Source organism: Bradysia coprophila, unplaced genomic scaffold (assembly GCF_014529535.1).
Source record: "Bradysia coprophila strain Holo2 unplaced genomic scaffold, BU_Bcop_v1 contig_94, whole genome shotgun sequence".
NCBI lineage: Eukaryota > Metazoa > Arthropoda > Insecta > Diptera > Sciaridae > Bradysia > Bradysia coprophila.
In genome coordinates, this window is record NW_023504022.1 from 4,502,999 (window position 1) to 4,523,732 (window position 20,734).

General features: G+C 38.0%; 1 protein-coding gene and 1 long non-coding RNA gene across 12 annotated transcripts in view; one reads left to right on the forward strand and one right to left on the reverse strand.

The window, feature by feature from the left end:
* The window catches only part of LOC119085040 (protein unc-13 homolog B), an 83,705-nt gene that overhangs the window by 54,406 nt on the left and 8,565 nt on the right, over nt 1-20,734 (reverse strand). For 3 of the 11 annotated variants that reach the window (XM_037195249.1, XM_037195248.1, XM_037195247.1), the window contains exons 2-8: nt 19,606-19,747; nt 19,296-19,537; nt 18,933-19,031; nt 15,600-15,870; nt 15,093-15,540; nt 13,115-14,798; nt 9,965-10,812 (exon numbers count right to left, since the gene is read on the reverse strand). In XM_037195249.1, coding sequence (XP_037051144.1) covers nt 9,965-10,812; nt 13,115-14,798; nt 15,093-15,540; nt 15,600-15,870; nt 18,933-19,031; nt 19,296-19,537; nt 19,606-19,747 — 3,734 coding nt within the window. Of the gene's footprint in view, nt 1-4,585; nt 4,808-9,964; nt 10,813-13,114; nt 14,799-15,092; nt 15,541-15,599; nt 15,871-18,932; nt 19,032-19,295; nt 19,538-19,605; nt 19,748-20,734 lie in introns of those variants that run through there. The other 8 variants (XM_037195250.1, XM_037195245.1, XM_037195244.1 and 5 more) reach the window with 8 other exon arrangements.
* LOC119085041 lies at nt 11,272-12,668 on the forward strand. The gene is made up of 3 exons (XR_005089208.1): nt 11,272-11,283; nt 11,678-11,679; nt 12,624-12,668. It is a non-coding gene; the product is annotated as an uncharacterized LOC119085041 (long non-coding RNA).

Below are 20,734 nucleotides of genomic sequence, written 5' to 3' on the forward strand. Positions count from 1 at the left end.
CTGCATACATTTGGGATTGCATTATCTACTATCTACTAGCCTAAATCCTTTCAATTTTGACAGATAATTAATCTGAAACACATTAACCTAAGAATTAGGGTACAGGCTCAGGCATTTCTCTACGAAATTACCTGACCTGAACGTCGAGTCACCCGCAGCCCCACGAAACTGAAACCGACCGAAATCCAATTTTTGAGACCAGATAAGCCCAGAGATAAAAGTAAATGTTGGGTGGATTGGGTTAAGCTCAGTCCTGGTTTAGTTTGAGAAGCCTGCTCATCTCTATCTTTTACTGCTTTTGATCTTTTCCTGGATACACTGGTGAATAAGACCCTTAAGATCATCTGAGTTAGATGAAAAGGAAAAGAAGTCGGAATTGAGCCACGAAAATGTCACAGTTAAATCGGTAACATGTTTGTTCGCTTGACTGTTCATTCAGTCTTTTCCCATCCAACCGATGTACGTTATACGCTATTTTCATATTAATTTCAAGTGTCTCCGAAATGTGTGTACACGCACATCGAATAACATGAATCAATAATAATTGAACAGCAAACGAAATATAAAAAGAATCGAAGAAGAAAGAAAGATATCCGAGGAAATATCAAAATATCATGATTTTGCTAAATTTGATATGAAAGAACCGAGTTAGTGTCAAATGATATATTTATCCACCGATTTATATACGTACGTATAGGTGTATATGGAGGAAAAGTACACACATTCCATTCTCTTTGTCGACCTAAGTTTGTAAACAAAATCACGCGCCCTACATACACATTACACACGCTACGAATATTATACACGTATAAATGGAAATTATTGATTTCTGGAACCAAAAAATCCGAAATAATAAGCTGGTTTCAACAATTGAATATTATGGGGAAAATGTTTTAGTTGATTACATTTCAATGTAATGTCCTTTTCGGAAAAGAAAAATCGAACGAGTTCGCTCGCTGTAATAACAGTTCCCCGGTGATGATGGGTGTAATGCTGACGGAATTATTGACGTCCACGAAAAACAATAGGCGTCACACTCCTTCTCGGAATTGTTCATAATACTTTTCGTAAACAAGCCATTTACGCAAAAACATTTACGAAAACCAAGAAATCTCTCATTAAGATAATTTGCGTGCGGTTGTTTAAGTTAAATATTCATCCACATTAAGTTCATTATCATCCAAGATAGCAGTCCGTTTCAGCGACTTTCCATGCCACCCTTTTTTTCTGCAGACTGTCAGAAAACTCCTTTATTTTTCTTTACACGAAGAATCTGTTAATGTTAGGATATTTTATCGAAATTGTCTATCGGAATGTTGTTGTTTGTGATGAAACCATTTGATTTCGACTGGGCTTTTAATAATTTTAGCAGCAAAACTGTTGCAGTTAAGTTCAGATTTAACATCCATCTTGTAGTCTACATTAACAGATTAGTACTTCAGAAGATTTTGTCTTCCGACCAAACAGGAATCTATCCACTACCTAATTCTATTCAAATCTAATGACCTTCGGAGAACAAACCCTCCTGCACGAAATAGCACCCACTCGTTTTATGCTACAAAGGGACAATTTTTATGGGTTCATCTACGCTGTAATAAATTCTAATTTACTGGCGGCAAGTGATTCTAATGCAATCTAACGAATGAAACAATTTTGTGAACAGACACTGCCCCAGGTTTCATTGTACCATTTTCTTCAATTCGTTATTTCATTTTCCATCTTTCATACAAACATAAATGCTTTAAGGTTAACAAACCTCTAAATTGTTGTGTGAATTTGCGTTAGTCTCCGTTTGACCTTTCTTTAAAGTGACAAACACAGTTTGACTTTTGATTGTGAGAAATTAGAATTCAAAAAATTTAATGCGACAACGAGAACGGGAGGGAGGGTTGGGTTGGAAATATCGTTTTTGAAGACGATACTTTGAGAACATTGTCTGCCAACTAGTTCTTGTACACAGAAAATATGTAGAGCTTCACTGGCAAAGCCTTCACCTATGTCTACAATCGACACAGAATGCTTGGAATGTTGGTAGAGACTTCTTATCGAAACGATTGTTTAAGATAGCATGTCCTACACTACACAAAAACTCTCAATCAAGGTACAGAAATAAATGCACCGCAAAGACAATCCACGCTACGAGAATACAAATAGGAATCCACGTACAAACATTTTAAGTTTGTCTTTATCAAGCTCACAATAAATGAATTTGCACCATTAATCTATGCCAATAAAAACTTTGTAAGAGACTCCACGTCGAATCATCCTAATTGTTGATTCAGTTAGCAAACAATTATGTGAATACGTACAGCATATAACTCGGCACACACAGGCTACACCACATAAACGTGGCTGCTGGCTACTTTATTTATCTAGAATCGATATAATAAATAACGATATCAAGACAAGAGAGAGGAAAAAATTTTACAACGTGACATCAACATCGTGATTTCTTAACTGTACTAGCAAACAGTTTGGGTATTAGTGGGTATTATGTAAGGTTCTTGCAGCTTTTTCTTTATCGAAAAAGCAGACATATCATGCGTACAATTACATCGTAAATTAAGAGACACAGCTCTATGTAGGTCGGTTTTTTTTATCGATTTCATCCAATATATTGATGGATGTACACCCGTAAAATGCCTTGGTGAATGAAAATGTGATTTTAAGAAGACTCACATTTCGCATTCTATCAAGATGTCGAAAGGCAATCAATTGTAATTTCCACGGAAATGTTTGATTAAATGTCCTTGTGCGTGCTAAGTTAAAGCTTATTTTTTGCGCGGAAAATTTGATTTATTTAAAGGATGTAAGCGACGACCCGGTCTATGATGATGTTTTCGTATTTACATTCGCATAGAACGGATATTAATTCGGACAAATCAATTGCCAAATGCTTTATGTGCGAAAAATGACATCACAAGAAAATCTGTCGACGATGTTCATGACGTGAAAATTGTCTTTATCCTGTTTCTATTGACTGAATGATGGAACTAGTTTAAACATCACAAATAACTTGAATTGACACGCAGCTCCATTACATAAGTGAAAATAATTTCTATTCCGATATGTGCTGTAGCACTGGCAGATGGTTGAAATTTTGTTGAGAGAAAGGTTGGAAAATGTCGGTACACCGGCGATTATGAATATAGGACGGCCAAGGATTTTCCAACACAGCATACATACGCTGGCTGTATATAAGACATAAAATGAACGAGAAGATGAGTTTCCTTATCGCACATCTCCAGCAGCAAAGTTCTGAAAAATTCTGCATTTAAATTCTTGAAACATAAGTGCTGCTCATACATTGCACAGCGCTTCTACTTGTCGTAATCATATTGTAAGCTGTGTGCAATTCTCACAAATCTACTTCCTTTAATGAATTTCACCGCTCTTAAATAAATAATGAGCCAAAGCTGGCAACTTTAAATCCATTTAGAACCTGGTTAATAGCAATTGGTATAGCCGACGAAGTTGCAATGGTTTTTATCATGCAGTAAAAACGTTGTATTAGGTTTGTAAAAGCGTTTTATGTTGGTGTGTGGATTCTCCCGAAACCGATGGAGTACGGTTACAAAATAAAAGTTTGTCAAGATGGATCCCAGAGGAGAGGAAAAAAAACAAGAAATCAGATAAGGGTACTATACCAAACATATGGACACATTTGTGAAGACGGTGGATTTATTATTCCTCTCAGCTCGTCCCTGATATAATGAATTATCGGTTTGAGTAAATACCAAAGTTTAAAATTGGGTGAAGTGTATGCAAAAAGTTAGAAATCTTCGCCATTTGTGGAACAATAAAAAAAATCCGTCACAATTTCCTGCTTTATTGTCTTCTTTAGTCTTCTTCTTCGATCTTTGCAATCTTCGTAAATCCTTGCAATAAATTTGAGTTGATTCAAAGCTCAAAAGAAATTGAAACGAGCAACAGTGTATGCGAATGTTTCATAACAATTTTCAATTGAGGCATGTAATGAAAATGGAGTGAGAGAACAACGAACACAAAAAAACCTTTCGATAATTTTACTGAAAATAAATTACGACAAACGAGACCATCTGCGTACTGATCTACCTCTAGCAAACTAAATCAGCCCTTCATTAAACAGACAATGGGAATATTACGGGATTCTGTTAATTACGGAATACATAAACCTCTGTTTAATTAATGATAAATGTGCCATAAATTCAGTTCAGTTTAAAGCCGAAAATCTTTCTACGGGAGAGAAAATATTTCTCCCTATCCTTTTAGCATCCCATCCTTTTATCCGAATATCGAATAAAAGTTTTTTTTTTTTATTTTATTCAGGCCTTACATTTTAGCTAGGGTGTGTTTTCTCTCGATAAACCACTAACACACGAGAAGTCAAGATATTGGAATAGTAAACATTCGTCAGCTCAATTAAGCTCCTATATTCGATCATAGTAAACAAAATGAACAAAAGGACAAAACTGAAGAAAATGCTAAATCAGCACAAAAAATAAACTCTTTTGGTATCAACACAATATTTTAGTGAAACTTTTTTTTTCTTCTTCATCATCTTCCTTTTTTTTGCATTCTCTACTTCAACTATCGGTTTCTTTACATTTTTTTTTGTTTGCTTCTTCCTTTTTACCACACTTAACACTTGTACATGTAGATGGATAGTTGATGCGAGTATCGTTTCAAGTTAGAACACAAAATAAAGTAATTTCGAAAAAAACATTATTTGACATGATTGTCCGTTGATAAAAGTTTATAGAATGATTTTAAACGTATATATAAGTATATGTATATATAACGTTAGCACACAGAATTCATACCGTTTTGAATTTCATTCCGAGAGAGAGTGATATGTGTATATACGAAAAAAAGAACAAGAATAGGAAAAAGTTTATCAATATTTCACACACGCAGTTCAGCATTCATTTATGCAAAATGTAATTTTCAAATATTTTGTTTCGTAAATGGAGTCCATAGAGCTTTTACGAGAAAAAAAAACTTTTTTTTTCTTCCTTTTCAATGTTCTCACAGCTTGATTCGATTTTTTTTATAGTTTTCTTCTTTTAACTTATTTATAAATTCGCCATTTTTGTTAATTCCTGATAGGATGTTGCCGGAGAAGAATTCAATTATTCTTTTTACCCACAATTATATATTTACACAGTCTATTTACATATCATTGATAGAGAAGTCAAAGAACTTTGTATACACATAGTAGTAAAACAGTGAAAAAGAAAAACTTTTTTTTTTGTTATATGTCAGCAAACGTTGCCACTGAGGAAAATGTGTGTAAAAATGTGAAAGAAAAAACTATTTTTCTCAAAAGGTTTTGTGGAGGAAAAAAAAACACGCAAGGATTATATTCCTGGAAAACACTTTTCATTTAACAACACCACACAATCGAATGAGAAAATGCCATTGAAATTTTTTCCGTTTTGAGAGATGGCTTTTCTCAGTTGAACTTTATATATATTGAACGAAAAACCAATTGAAGCTTTTCTCGGGAAGCTTTCGACTAACATTTTTGTCCCACGAGATATATTTTGGTAAGAAAATTCTCACACTAAACGACCATTTTTCTGGGGTTAGGATTTTTATCAAAAAAAATAATTTTCAGTCACTTCAGATCATGGTCGGTTCTTTTCCGTTCAAAATATTTTCGAAACTGATTCACACAATCGGCTAGTCCATTTAGACGGTACGATTTGCGGTTTATAATTCCGTTAAATGTCTGTTGTACGCGGTATTACACTTGTTTTCCTAGACTGTCTGGAGGTACGGCTCTCCAATTATTATTTTTTTTCTCGCCAAAAAAAGACTTTCTACTTGTGTACAACGATATGTACCATAGTGTCCTATAAACGATACTATGTGTACACAATGTATTCATTTATATGGGAAATACGTTCGGCTATAACCATTACACATCTATTTATAAGCACACATTGAACCGAATATACATATTCCCGCGCCTTCGCATTTTCATATTGCCCCACTGAACAAATACCGATTAAACACACATTTAACACAGTCACGCGCATATGGAAAGCTTCGTTCAAATTTTCTTGTGCTTTTTCTACCCAATGTCAGTTGTTCAGTCAAATTGTGTGTAATATTCAACATACTGCTTTCATGGTGTGCAAATTTTACTCACACCGTTGCAATGATGAAGAAAACTGTTTGCAGTGTCGTAATTCGGATTATCGTTTCCATATGAATGAAAAAAAAAATGTATGGACGAGGTGGCGTAGCGATTTTGACAATTGGAAATTAAATTTTCTGAGAAATTTGCTAATTAGCAGAAAGATTTAACTGTACCACCCATGGCTTTGTGTCTTTCAGTGCCACTGAAATCATTAAAAAAAATAATTTGAAAAATCAAAAATTTACCGACAAGAATTGTGTCCTAAGTACGACACCAATTCAATGGCTTCATATTCGGTTCCTACATTGTTATACACACACACAGAGTGTGTATGTAGTACACACGGAAAATAAACACAAGAATATCTGACGTTTGCGCATCACATACAAAATATTGATCAATTGTACGAGCAACACACAAAAATGTAGAAATATTTTCCTTTACGCGATGTATATTGGGGCGAAGTTGCGAGGACTTTTTGAACTACTATGAAAGCTTTAACGAAAAAACGAGGAGAGTGAGAGAAATTCACAAAATTGTGGACGAAAGGAAGAGAGGATTTTGCTCGCAGTTATAACACTTTAACGTTTAAATTGTTCTAAAATTCTACAGGAAACCCGCTACGTTTAGGCAATTTTGATTTTAGTGATGACGGCGAGAATGAATGGGACGAAGCGGTTCAGCAATGGTGTGCACTGGATGAAGAAGGAGATGCGGAGTCGTTCTACATTGGAGAGTACGATCGAGACTACTATTATGATTCGTTCAACGAGACAGACGATGAGGACGCTTCGGATCAGCACATTACATCCCGCATGGATTAGCGTTTGGTCGAAAACATACTCGTTTGCTGGGAAGCCGTCGGAAATGAAGTGCAATTTGTGCGGTATAATGGTGATGCAAAGGACGTGGCACAGATCGTTGTAGTGCCATACGAAAAAAATGGTACGCAACGACATCAACGGTTGACTTTACCACAAAAATGAATATCGTGAGATATGCAACCAACTATAAGGCCAATCGTGGCATAAACAGACCCAAATTTATTGGACAAACAGAAGGATGCCGTTGCGTACGAGATTGCAAGGTTGCCGCACATCAAATGATCTGTTCTAGTGTCTACCAGACATTTATATATTGTCGTGGCACACCAACGGCCGATAAGGTGAAAGGAATTGTCAGACGAGCGATGGGAGTTACGTACACAGCGAATGTACCCGATTGCACCGGCGCATTAATTCCTCATCACGCGTTCCTCCTGCAAAAGCTGGCAGGCGTATTTCGGTTTATGATGGAGAGCGAGGTAAGGAACGTTAAAAAATATGCAGACAAAAAGGGTATCGCATTGTAGAGGCGTCAGGACCATTTGGACCGAATGTACTGAAAAAATGAGACAAACAAAAAATGTTGATGAAGATTTTTTGCTTCCTTTTTTGTAATACAAATTTTGAAAAGATCGATTTTTTACCGGCCATTATTGAGAGACTGTCGCAATAAAAGAGTGAAATTTTTTTGTTGGAAAATTACTTTGTTTTCTGTTTGATTTTTCCTGCCTTTCCACCCTGTCATCGTTCTCTATCTTGACTGTTATCGTAATGTCTATGATGTCGTAATGTCTTCCTATCTTGTCGATCCTACTCCACTTCGGTGTTTGTCGCCCGTTCTACGTCGTACGATATTAGGAATTTGGAACGGAGTCGGTAGAAAATTCAAAAGTGAGCTGAGCAGCAATAAAATATAATTTTCTTTGCAACCTCCCGTTCTTTGATGGAAAAATAGATTTGAAAATACTCTACGTCTACATCTGCTTAAGTAACACATTTCGAGTGTGTGTTAGACACGTTAGTTCCTGTTGTTGTGTCGTTTTTTTTTTCATTGGTTAAATAAGGTCCTTAATAGAATCACGTTCGATGACTGAAACGTGTTACATTGAACACCTCAATGGAACAAAGAGATAAAATAAGAAATAAATTCAACAAATAGGAGCGCTCTTACTGTTACACACAGACGGAAGAAGGTAAAATAACAATTTAGCATTAACATTTAAAAAGTTTAGAAAGTTTTTAGAGCAAGAGTGTGTCAGTCGTCAGCAAGAGTGTAGTATCGTCAGTGCTCAGTATGTTAAAAAAGTTAATTTTAGATGCCGCAATGTAGCCTATAGAACGTAATGTGAATATGAATTTTTAAACGGACTAACGGTTTTGTAGAGGAAATTTAGTTTTTAAGAAAACTTCTTCAAACAGGAAACATTTGCTTAATAACACTAAAAAGTCGCACCATTGGCCTCTCGGTAAAAGTCTCACAAAACTTAAAATACTGTCTCATCGTGAGGCACTAATTACACCATGAAATTTAAACAATTTATTTGAAGACTAAAAGAGGCATTTTGGATGGCAGAGATTGGATCATAACTTGTTAACTGAAATTAATCTGTCTTACCGTTGCATGGCGTTGATGTCTCAATAGTATGCTCAATTTTCTAGTACGTTCAATCGAGGTAATTGGTTTCCTACGAACGGCAGTCCCAGCTTCCATGTCGATTACACGTGTAATTATTGCTAGCACAATAACCGATTTTCACGATTTATTCGATAAAACCTTTCAACAACAACGTCTGTCTACTGACACCAGCTAAATGCTAATCACAAAGATATTTCTTCGCTGTCCTTACGAACACATCACACCATCGACAACCACGAATGCTAAATTTAAACACACAACAATGGAAAATTGGATAATTTGAAAATTGTTATTTCCCTAACCCAACCACACCAGTTTTTAGATTTTATCAATAGAGTTGAACAATAATTTTTTTTCTTCTTCTCTTCTCTTCAATTTGTTAACAGTGAATAGCTCAGCGGGCACTAAAAGCAAAATTCGATTAAATCGAATATTGTCGCATGGTATCACACATGGATATCGGATGCTTCCACTGTAAATCGAATGTTGTGGGGTTCTGAAATTTTTCCACAATTTTTTTTTTTCTTTGTTTTGAGGCACACACACCGAGTGGTGACCTTCCTTGTACATTGCTATGCATTGACGGTATAGTATAAAAATTGTTGTTATGCATCGTGTGTATGAGCTGGGTTCATTATCAGTCATGTAAAAATATTTTATGCAAATTATGGTTGATAAGAGGCGATGTGGGTCTCTTGTTTTACTATTTCGCTGTAAGGTTAGCAGCGCAATAGCAGTTAAGTTTGTAAATTTAAAAATAAACATTTGAATCGCAGTTATTATGTGATTATAAGACAGCGAATCATTTAAAATGGAAATAGCAAGAAGGTTAAAGTTACGCAAGTTTCGCTTGGCTTTGTGATCTCGCGTATGTAATAAGACCTTAAAAAGCTTCTCAAGTCAAATAGGAAGTAGTACAAACAGTAGTTCACGATCCTTGGCTTCTTTTTCGTCATAACTAGTTCATTCCACTTCATAACCAATGTGGAATCCGGAATTTCGTCAAGTTATTTTTGATCGACGTGTACAGGGGACGTCATTGAAATTTAGACTTAGGATTTGCTTCAGCTGTTTTTCATCGCACAAACAACACTACGGATGAAATAGTACAGATTAGAGTGAGTAGTTATGTTTGGATTAGTGGACCAACCGATAAACAGCTGAAGCATTTCCATGTCGTTATTTAACTGACGTCCCCTGTAAAATAATATTCTAAGCAAAGGGTCGTTCTACGGTCTGCCTCTAAAATTCTTCGTTTCTCTTATAAACTGACTTAACTTGAATGAAATCAAAACTTTGAAAATTATGGGTCAACCTACTTTTTTGCCTCATAAATAAGCCTGTGTAACATTTTATCAATGGTGTAGGTGTACTCACATTCAACTGCATGATGATCTTATTGTATGCCCAATTCCATCTTTGCTTGGCAGTGATTTCACTCTTCCTTGTTGCAGACATTCCCGTCGCCGTCTCTTCTTTCTTCTTGTCATCGTCTGCTTTCTCGCCACCTTCCACACCAACGCCGCCTAACGTACTACCCTCTAAATCCTTACCTTTCGTCGAACTTCCCACCACCGGATAACCGAGCTCATCAATAGGCGTTTGAATGGTTTCGTCCTCCTCCTGTATACTGTCCTGTTTATTGCTGGTCAGCATATTTTTGCTGTGCTTTCGGAAAAACTCATTATCGTCGATTGAGTCTTGGGCCGCTAAATGTCTAGGTTTTTTGTTGAGCAACTTCGATTTGCTGTTATCTTGCAGTTCTTCTAATTGATCGCCGTATTCATCTTCCTCCTCTTCTACAACGTCTTCCTCCTCCACTTCTTCTTCTTCGGCTTCTTCGCGCTCATTTTCCAAATACACAAGTTCGGCCTCTTCGTCAAAGTAGTCGTGCTGGTAGTTGTAGTACGGTTGATTTGGTGGATATGATGAATAAGACGAATTTGAATTTGCATTTGAATTGTAGTTATCAACTGTTGTCGTAACTGTGGAAGATGGCACTGTCGAATGTGTGGTCGTTAATATGGACGATTTCGAAGTGCTGTTGTAATGATCGTCCTCAATGTATTCCTTGTATTCCTCGTCTTCAAGGTCTTCTTCGTATATTTCCGTTTGTTGTTTCACCAGTAAGCCACTTTTCACTTTATTACTTCCGTAGCCATTCATTTTACCCGTTGATGTAGGCAGATCTGATAGGTTTGAGTCCATATAGTGATGATTGTCGCCTGCGTGACAAAATGGAAAATTGAGTTTTTGTGAAGGAATTTTAGTTTTCATTGAGTTGAACATGTGAAGACATTTGAATCCTATTAATGAGTCATATACCAACAGATCTTATGGAATACAAATTCTCAGCAAGGTTTTCTTCCTAGGGAGAAATTCTTACCCAAGTGAAATTCGACATGTTTTCTGATTCTGGAGTTGTTGTGATTTAAAAATGATTCCACACAAATTTGTTTAACAAATGAAAATCTAGATTTTTTATTTTTAGTTTTTTATTCTTGAAGGCACGCGTACTCGCAACAATTTAGGAATTTAAAATCTAGGTTTTCATTTGTTCAATGAAATTCTTGAGAAATCAACACAAACCACAGCATCTCCCCAATCAAAAAATATGTCGAATTTCACTTTTATCTCCCTGTAAGAAGACTTCAAGAGTCTTTGGTTCTATAGAGATGTGAGGATTACCCGAAAATGTAAAAGAAAACCTGACTAGAACCGCTAGAACCTGAAACATTTTACTGAGCTATCTGAATGAATCAGATGTTCAATAACTATTTTGGATCTCGATCTCTTACCACAATAACGAATGCTGGTCTACTGATGGCAAAAAGTTTGACAATTTTTACCACAACCAGCTTCTTTCACTCTTCACCTTTTAGAAACAGCAAGCGTATGGTCAGGATTGTTTGTCATTTTACCTTACAGTACCACATTGGATGCTCGCAACAAGTCCGACCAAAGACCGAACCTGATTTTAATCCACCTGATTTTGATCTTACCCTGAATTACGATGTCAGATTCGACCTGAATGAAAACTGAAACTGAATTAGAATTCCATGTCTGACCTAAGCCTGACCAGAATTTGAGTTGTTAATTTTGGATTTGACCTGTACCTGACCTGACCTGAGGAATGTCAAGTTTAGATTACAGTTTTTGGGAGGCTTCTTCAATTAAGAAGCAGGAACCCAGATCAAATGTCCATTGTTCCATACTCCCTAATCTTACTACTTCTATCAGGGAAATTTCCCTGTTTTCTATAACAAGTCATTAAGGCACTTGACATCTAATGATGGTAGATCCTCATCTTGGAGCTCATAATTTCCGCGTGCGAAAGCTGAGATTGGTATAAAGTGGACAATCCTTCAAGGACATGTACATGAGTCGCAGGACCATAAGAGCAAAAAGTGTAAATTGCAATTCACGATGTACACACACTAGAGGTGTGCGGGCCGATGTTTTTTTGAAGCCCGTCCGGCCCGAAGCCCGGTCCGAAATTCATTTTTAAAGCCCGGCCCGAACTGGCCCGACGTATTTATAGCCCGTCCGGCCCAAGCCCGATCGGGCCGGATAAAAACTCGGACGGGCCGACATTTTCGGGCGGCCCGAAAGCAAATTTATATAAAAAAGTGCGCGAAACTTTGAAAATCGGGCCAAAAATTTGATTTTTTAGGTCCGGTCCAAGCTCGGCCCGACAGATTTGAAGCCCGCCCGGCTCAGGCCCGGTCGGGCCGGATAAAAACCCGGGCGGCCCGACATTTTCGGGCGGCCCGCACATCTCTAACACACACAAGGTTTTTCTCTGTTCCTTCGCTTCCTAGAGCTTTTTCATGTTCTAAAATGTTGTTTAGATATGAGTTGCATGAAAAACGTTGTGTAATCTCTGATGGAGCTGCTGGGATTTAAAGATATCAAAGTTTGAAAATTATGTAACGTGGATAGCCAACAGTGGAAATTAAGAAGAACAAATAGGGTGACTTAATTCAGGTTTAGTTCGGGTTCAGGTCAAACACGAAATATTTGATTCAGGTTCAAGTCAGATTCAGGTCAAACCATTTCAGGTTCAGATTCGATGCCGAAAATGAAATTTTATTTTCAGGTTCAGGGCGAGAACACGTTTCGAGTCAACCCGGACCTATTTCTAGGCCATTGCGGTTATTGCTTTTTATAGTGATTTATATCAATAATAGAGGACGTATGCAGCAAAGTCGTGGTCAAAAGGTGTCTGTACTAATATGCCGTAATTTGCATAGGAGACTTAGTGAAACTTTTAAACAAAATAAAATTACATTTTTCACTAAGTCCCTCATGCAAATTACTGCAGGGCAGTAGTCTACTCGTAGGTTCTTCGGTCTATATGAACTCACTCGTATGGGGCAATCGTCCCAATCGACATATTGAAGTCGACGCGCCTGCCTAAATCTAAATCTCCCAAACTAGACAAATGTTTCAGGTTGTGTCACTGTTCTGTGAGCAGGTTTCCGGCTTCCGAAATTATTATTCCAAATTAACACACTCCACACTCACCAATGGATGAAGCAGATGTTGTTGTCATCGTTACACCGTAGTCACCGTTACTACTCGTAGTCGTCTGTCCTAATTGGTTCTTTGCAACATGCTCCTGATTCAAATGATGCATACCGCCAGTCTTGTCTTGATTTATCAATAAACTATTAGAACTACTATCACAATAAAAGTTCTTATTATTTGTAACGTTATCATTTGTCTGCTGATGCAGATGATTAATGTCGTCGATCATCTGCCCACCATCGTCTGCGTAATCGTCGTAATTATTATTATAATTATTTTGAACATTGTTCGTGATATCACCGGTTGCGATATAATCATTCTCACTGTAGCTAAAGTCGTCATAATTATATTTGTAATCATCTTTGCTATAATCTACCGTCGTGGTCGTCATTTTCTCATCATAAGGGTAATCATTGGTTTTCGTCAATTGATGGATATTATTGTAAATATTACTAGCTATTGTTGCACTGCCATCGACGCCACTACCTGTAACGGATGGCACTGTGGTTGTTGTTGGTGGTAGTGTACTGTTGTAGTAAGCATCATCACAATAGTTATTGTCGTAATCGTTATTGTGAACGGTTGATGATGATGTTGTTGTTGTTGTGGTTGGGGTTGTTAGTTTCGCGGTGAAATTTGGCAATTGGAATTTCAGTGAAGATTGTTCTTGTGTTTTCGACTGCGTTGTCGGCGGTGTTTTCGACTGGAATATCGACGACAACGTTTTGGTTATTGTATTGATGCCGAGCCCAGACGATTGTGTGGTTGTGGTTGGGGCCGTTGTGACCGTTTGTATCGTTGATCCTATGCCGTATCCATAACTGTGCATTTGTGACGACGTCGATGTGGTGGTTAAGGGCAATATTGATGATAGAACACTTTTCGGTTGTAGATTATTGCTTAATTTAGATGCAATGCTGTTCGTATAACTATGATCACTATAAGTGTTGCTGATGGCAATTGCAGTTGTCGGTATTGCTTGATTATTGAAATATGTAAATGAAGTGGTGGCGGTTGTTGTAGTTATAGTTGAAGTTGTTGGATAAGAACTATACGAACTATATGGACTAACGTATTTTGTACTGAAATCGGACGTTGCTATCGTAGCTGCTGTGGTTGTTGTCGAATGATAGTAATTACTATCCGAATACGTATCGTCATAACCACCGTAGGGAGTCTGGTCGCCATAGAATTGCGATGACGTTGCTGACGTTTTTACAATTGACGGAAGTCGTTTCCGTTGACCAAAGTCACTGAGCCCAGTAGATTGTGGAATTGGCGGAAGTCTACTTCCTCCAATTTTACCACCAACAACTGGCGTTGGCAGTCGCTTCGATTTTCTTGATGGTGGCGGCTGAAACATCTCTGTCAATGAATAATCATCTTGTGCGGCATATGGATCACTGTAGCAGTCATATGTGTCATCGTACATTGACAAATCTTGAGAAATGTTCGGTTCAAGTTGATCGAAATCGGGACCTATCGACTGAATCATATCCGCATACTGTCTCGGCATGGTGGTGGCGGGAATGGAAGGAAGGGCCGCACCTTTTCGACGGCCAGTATCCGAAAATGCTTGATTTAAACTATCGGTACTTTGATACGCATAATTGTAGTCCTCATTGTATTGGATGGCTGATACTGCACCGGGCCGATAACTATACGCTGAGTGGAGGGAGTCCTAAAATATAATAAAAAAATCATTGAAAAGAGTGGACATTCGACGATGTCCCTTCCGAAGAAGAGACAATAATTGAAAATGTTTGATGATGGGAAGTGTAAGACGAATTTCTGAACTGTGACTGTGACTAGCCAACTAGCGTCTCAAATCTAGCTCTAGTTTTTGTAACAGAAAAATCGAAAATTGACGATAATTTTGTGTCAATCATGATGAACTTTACATAGAATATTCCCCATCCCTTCACCCCTTTAAAGTACGGATATGATCGGAAAGGTGAGCTCATTGGTATTTTACCTGATCACTGTATTCGGTGTCACTGCGTCTCAGCGGTGACCGGAATTTTCCCGATTTAATTGGCATCGTTGGTAACATTCTCGCTGGAGTTCCATGCGATCGTGACTGTGGTTGTGGCAACAATCTTGTCTTTTTAGAAGCATTTGGCGGAGTCGACGGTAACGAAATTCCATCTCGATTGTAAATCTCATCACTAATACTATAACTATGTTTAATGGGAACTTTTGGCAATGTTTTACTCATTGAAGTTCCTCTGCCCCCACTGTCCCACTGTCGATTTTCGGACAGACCATCTGTGGTGCCATCATAATAATTGTACTTATCATCCACCTCGGAGTAGATTTGCTGTTGATCCGTTGCATACGTATCAGTGTACTCATCGTAGAGTGTATCTTGTCGCTCCAAATTGGTTTGAAGAATGTTACCGTAGTTTGTGTCGTATGTGGTGCTGAAATTGTATGGGATCAAGACGTGATACTTAAGTGCACATTTCAAAGCAAAACCTACTTCATCGGCCGACTATTGTACGACAACGGATCACTCTCGCCATCCTTGTACTGATATTCATCCATCGGTGAGTACATCATAATACTCGATTTTGGGTCGACAGCGTAGCTATCATAATATCGATCCTCTTTTTCGTATGAATTCTCTCGCGACGTTTCTAACGATCGTTGCGGCGTCATGAGATTTCGATATTGGCTTGCAGATGAGTTAGCATTTTGTCCGATTGGATAGTTGAGATCAGACGTGTAGTCACTGTCTTCGGAATAGCCAGCTGAAAAGATGGAAACGAATTATTGAACATGAATTGACAGATAGCAATTTCTTATTAGCATAGCGACTGACCGACGACTAGCTCTTTGAACATACAAAAAAAAAACATCGGAAAAAGATTTAATTTGACGACGTTTTTGCTCGCCATCACAGAGTATTTAGAACTAGAAAATTTGTTAATTTTCTGAGTGATTTTCTATTGTTCAAAGAGTTAATCTACATGTTGAATATACGTCTCGTTTTACTGCACAATTTTACACAATATTCCAAAATATACGGTTGGGTGTCACAGTCACACCCTTCATTGGGTGCACCCAAACCAGAGGGTGCATGTAGAATTAGTAGTTCTGTATTTCTAGTTTGGTCAATAAAATTTGTATACAAAAGCGGATATTAGGGAACACTGTAACTCGTGGTCCTTTTCAGCTAATTACTGACTTGTCCATGTAAAACTGTAAAAGAAAGGCAAAGCCATCGAAAAATGGAAACAGAACCGAATCGTTTGCACCATATATCTTTTGAACTCTGTGCTAGCCAGCTTCCCTGAGTTCAGTTCTAGAGCTATAAATGCAGAAGGTAGCTGCAGGCTACGTGGAGTTGAGTTGAGTTCAGAAGTATTGTACTGCGAAGTATTAGGCACTGCTCTTTGGCATAACATTTTCTTTCTTTTCATTTACAGTTCTAGAACACCTTAAAAAGCGTCATGTAGTACGCTGGACAATATTATGAATTACAGAATTCGCCTTTTTCTAAACTTTGACATGAAACGAATTTTGATACCAGACTGAATTCGGAACCAATATCAGAGTATAATCAGCTCCGGACTGGCATATCGGGCGAGAGTGTGAGATGAAATACAGCGACAAAAAAAAGAGTTGAAAATTTTACCTGTAGCAGGTAACTTTCCCTTCAGGTAATCTACAATAGTTGCCACAGCTGTAGTGCCTCATACAAAAAACACAACTGTGGCAGATAATGTACATTACCTGGAGACAAAGCTACCTGCTGCAGGTAAGATTTTCAACAATTTTTTGTCAGTGTATTTCCGAGCGGAAAATTACTTCGAAAAACGCTGTACCATAGGGCGTATCGAATTTTGAGAATTTTAAGGGTCGCGATAGCCTGTGTGCGGAAAACGTAGATCATTGAAAACTAAGTCCAGGCATATGGTTGATGGATCCGAAGGTGACCGGGAAGAAGTCCCACCGGACGACTTTAACTTTCAAATGGTCATAACTCGGAAAGTTAAGAGTATTTTTGAAAACAATTTTCTAGCAGGATGTAGAGCGTTAAAAACTCTACAAAACTGCCAAAGAAACCGATGGTCCAAAAGGTGTGTCTGTCGAGGTTTTCTAACATCGAAAGTTCGACATTTTGGTTTTTGACTTTTATTTCCTGAGAGACAAATTATTAACTTTAGCTTTTGGCATGAGGTTGTAGAGGAGGTCGAGTACTACCAGTACACTAGGCATTGTCCCGGTCGGCGATCCATCCGAAACCACTTTTTCAACATTTTTGAATGGACTTTTTAAGTGTACCCACGTCGCCCACGAAGCCATTGCAGACAATGTAACCGGTGTTGCTGAGTCGAGGTAACCTTGGCCAGTAAGTGCACATCATATTCCATAACAGTAGCTGAACTCTTTTACAAAATATTTAAGAATTCGGTGTAGCACATTTTGTACTACAAAATCTGAGAAAGTGAAATTTGTGAGAAAAACAACAAATAATCGTTTTAATTAGTTATTTGACCCACGAACAGTAGTAAGAAGTCGATTTCGTTGCAAATACACATTTTTCGATATTTTTACAAAAGGTTGAACTTCGTGGTATACCGTGTCAATATAATGTGCTACATCGAGATCCCAAATATTTTGAAAAAGAGTTCAGCTACTGTTATGGAATATTATGTGCACTTACTGGCCAAGGTTACCTCGACTCAGCAACACCGGTTACAGTGTCTGCACTGGCTTCGTGGGCGACGTGGGTACACTTAAAAAGTTCATTCATTAATGTTGAAAAAGTGGTTTCGGATGGATCGCCGACCGGGACAATGCCTAGTGTACTGGTAGTACTCGACCTCCTCTACAACCTCATGCCAAAAGCTAAACTTAATAATTTGTCTCTCAGGAAATAAAAGTCAAAAACCAAAATTTCGAACTTTCGATGTTAGAAAACCTCGACAGACACACCTTTTGGACCATCGGTTTCTTTGGCAGTTTTGTAGAGTTTTTAACGCTCTACATCCTGCTAGAACATTGTTTTCAGAAATACTCTCAACTTTCCGAGTTATGACCATTTGAAAGTTAAAGTCGTCCGGGGGGACTTCTTCCCGGGCACCTTCGGATCCATCAACCATATGCCTGGAATTAGTTTTCAATGATCTACGTTTTCCGCACACAGGCTATCGCGGCCCTTAAAATTCTAAAAATTCGATACGCCCTACTGTACCATGACTTCTTATGACGCTGAGAGTCAAACTGAGCCAGTGACTTTACGTGTATTACAAAGTCTGGGCTCTGTACCATGTTTCTCCGGAGCAGTTTTCCCTTCGAATGTTTCAGTATGATCACGTGTTTCGTCTCACTGTACCACCGGATGGGCCAGCTCGGGACTGAGTATACCTTTACTGCGTAATTATTGCAACAAACGTGAGTAACGTTGACGTATTTCCTTAACATTCTTAAGCGTACTTACCGTTAACAATGAAATGAATGAAAGGAGGTGAGGTGATGGATCAAGGACAGGATCAATAGACTCAATTGGACTTATAAAAAAAAAACATTGTGCCGGCTCTGTTACACAAATATAAATTCCGAAAAAAGATTTTGTTTTTCTCGATTTGAAAGGAGGACTCAATTCAATTATGGCACGAAAAACATCAACTATGGTGTCACATCGACCTAATAAACGAATATCAAGCGACTATTTGGTTCCCTCAATCACATTTCGATCGTTATTATCCTGACTATGCATCGAACCGTGGAGTGCATAAACAACATAATAAACCCGTTTCGTCGGATAAACATCCCCCCCATCCCCTCGTTCGACAGCAATACTTACAATTTCCAAAATACTGAGCTTGTCTATGACGCCTATCATGTGTCATGATGCCATTAAGAATTTCAAGTTTTCGCTGTAAATCCGGTTGAGTTTCAGAATCTAAACAAGAAATACTTTTATAGTGTGGAATGTCAACAATTCAACAACACAGTTAAATGGCAAGTTTAAAAGTCTCGGCGAAACTATCGTTGCGTATTGTTGTGTTTATATGGTGAATTATTGAGGAATTTTTCATTTACACTTAAGAGGTATTACAATTAGTCACTACAGTTTGGACGGATCTATGGTGTGTGTTAATGTAAACGATATTATGACTAGTCAATTGCTAAATGTTACAAAATAAAACTACAAATGAAAAATCACCGAAAGGTAGTTCGAAGCGACAATCTAGCAATATCATATGACCGGTTGCATTTCTGGTACCAGCTACTTCGCCATTCATTAATATTACTTCCATATCTAACTGATACCATTTTTCCTGTGATGTTGCCGAATTATACGATATTGTGTCCAAGGCTATTAAGCAATAACCCAGTGCTCGATCCCAGATCATTCCTTTCGTCCAAACCTCAACCAGTAAACCGCTGTTTACATTGTTAGTTTCGCTGCAGCAAAAGTTAAAGAGAAAATTCATTAAATTGATGAGTTTGCCACTTTTCCGATTAGCACTTACAACAGAAAGTCTTGTTCCCATGCTGGCTCTGGTCCTTTCACTGTTACTGTTGTGGATTTGACATGTTGCAGTTTGAGTGTGACGTAGGTATTGAATTGAGCAGCTTGAATGTCCTGTACACCGATGTATTTCGCTCGTTTAACTGTAAAATGAAAATGGTTGAAGTTTCGGTTGACGCAAGCAACAGCAAAAGCTACAGGGAGCCCTTGGAGTGAGAGTAGATCTACATGTACCTCGAGTGCTGTTTTCATAATTTTTAGGTCTTTTTTCTTCTAGAAAAAATACCCTATTATGGCCGGTTTGTCTGTCTGTCTGTCTGTCTGTCTGTCTGTCTGTCTGTCTGTCCGTCTGTCTGTCTGTCTGTCCGTCTGTCTGTTCCACAAATTTGGTAGTTTTGGTAGCTCTCAGTCGGTAGTTGGTAGTTTTGGTAGCTCTCAGTCGGTAGTTGGTATTTTTGGTAGTTGGTAGTTTCGAGCTGGATTGACATTCAAAATTGCAAAGCCACCATGAGCATATCGACACCAGGCAAATAATAATTATTTGTTATCTGATCACCGATAGATCACAGTTAACATTACAATTCGAAAATTTGGTAGTTGGTAGTTGGACTACCAAGGCTATAATTGACTACCAAACGTAATTTTTGGGGAAGAGATGTTTACTATTCGAGAACTACGCACCGACTGACGAAATTATTCTACATGCTCGGCTATTTATAAATCGGAAATTTAGTAGTCGGTAGCTTTGGTAGTTATGGTAGTTGCGAGCTGGATTGACATTCAAAATTGCAAAGCTACCGTGAGCATATCAACACCAGGCAAATAATAATTATTTGTTATCTGATAACCGATAGCTCAGAGTTGACACTGCAATTCAAAAATTTGGTAGTTGGTAGCTGAGTACCGAGGTTATAATTGACTACTGAACGTAATTTTTGAGGGAAAGATGTTTACTATTCGAGAACTACGGACCGACTGACAAAATATTCTAACTGCTCGCCTATTTAGAGTTTAATTTATGGTAGTTGACTACCAAACTGGTAGTTGAATTCCAAATTGGTCAAACGTTAGAGGAGATGTTTACTCTTCAACAGCTGGATATCGACTGACGAAGCTATTCTTCCGCCTTG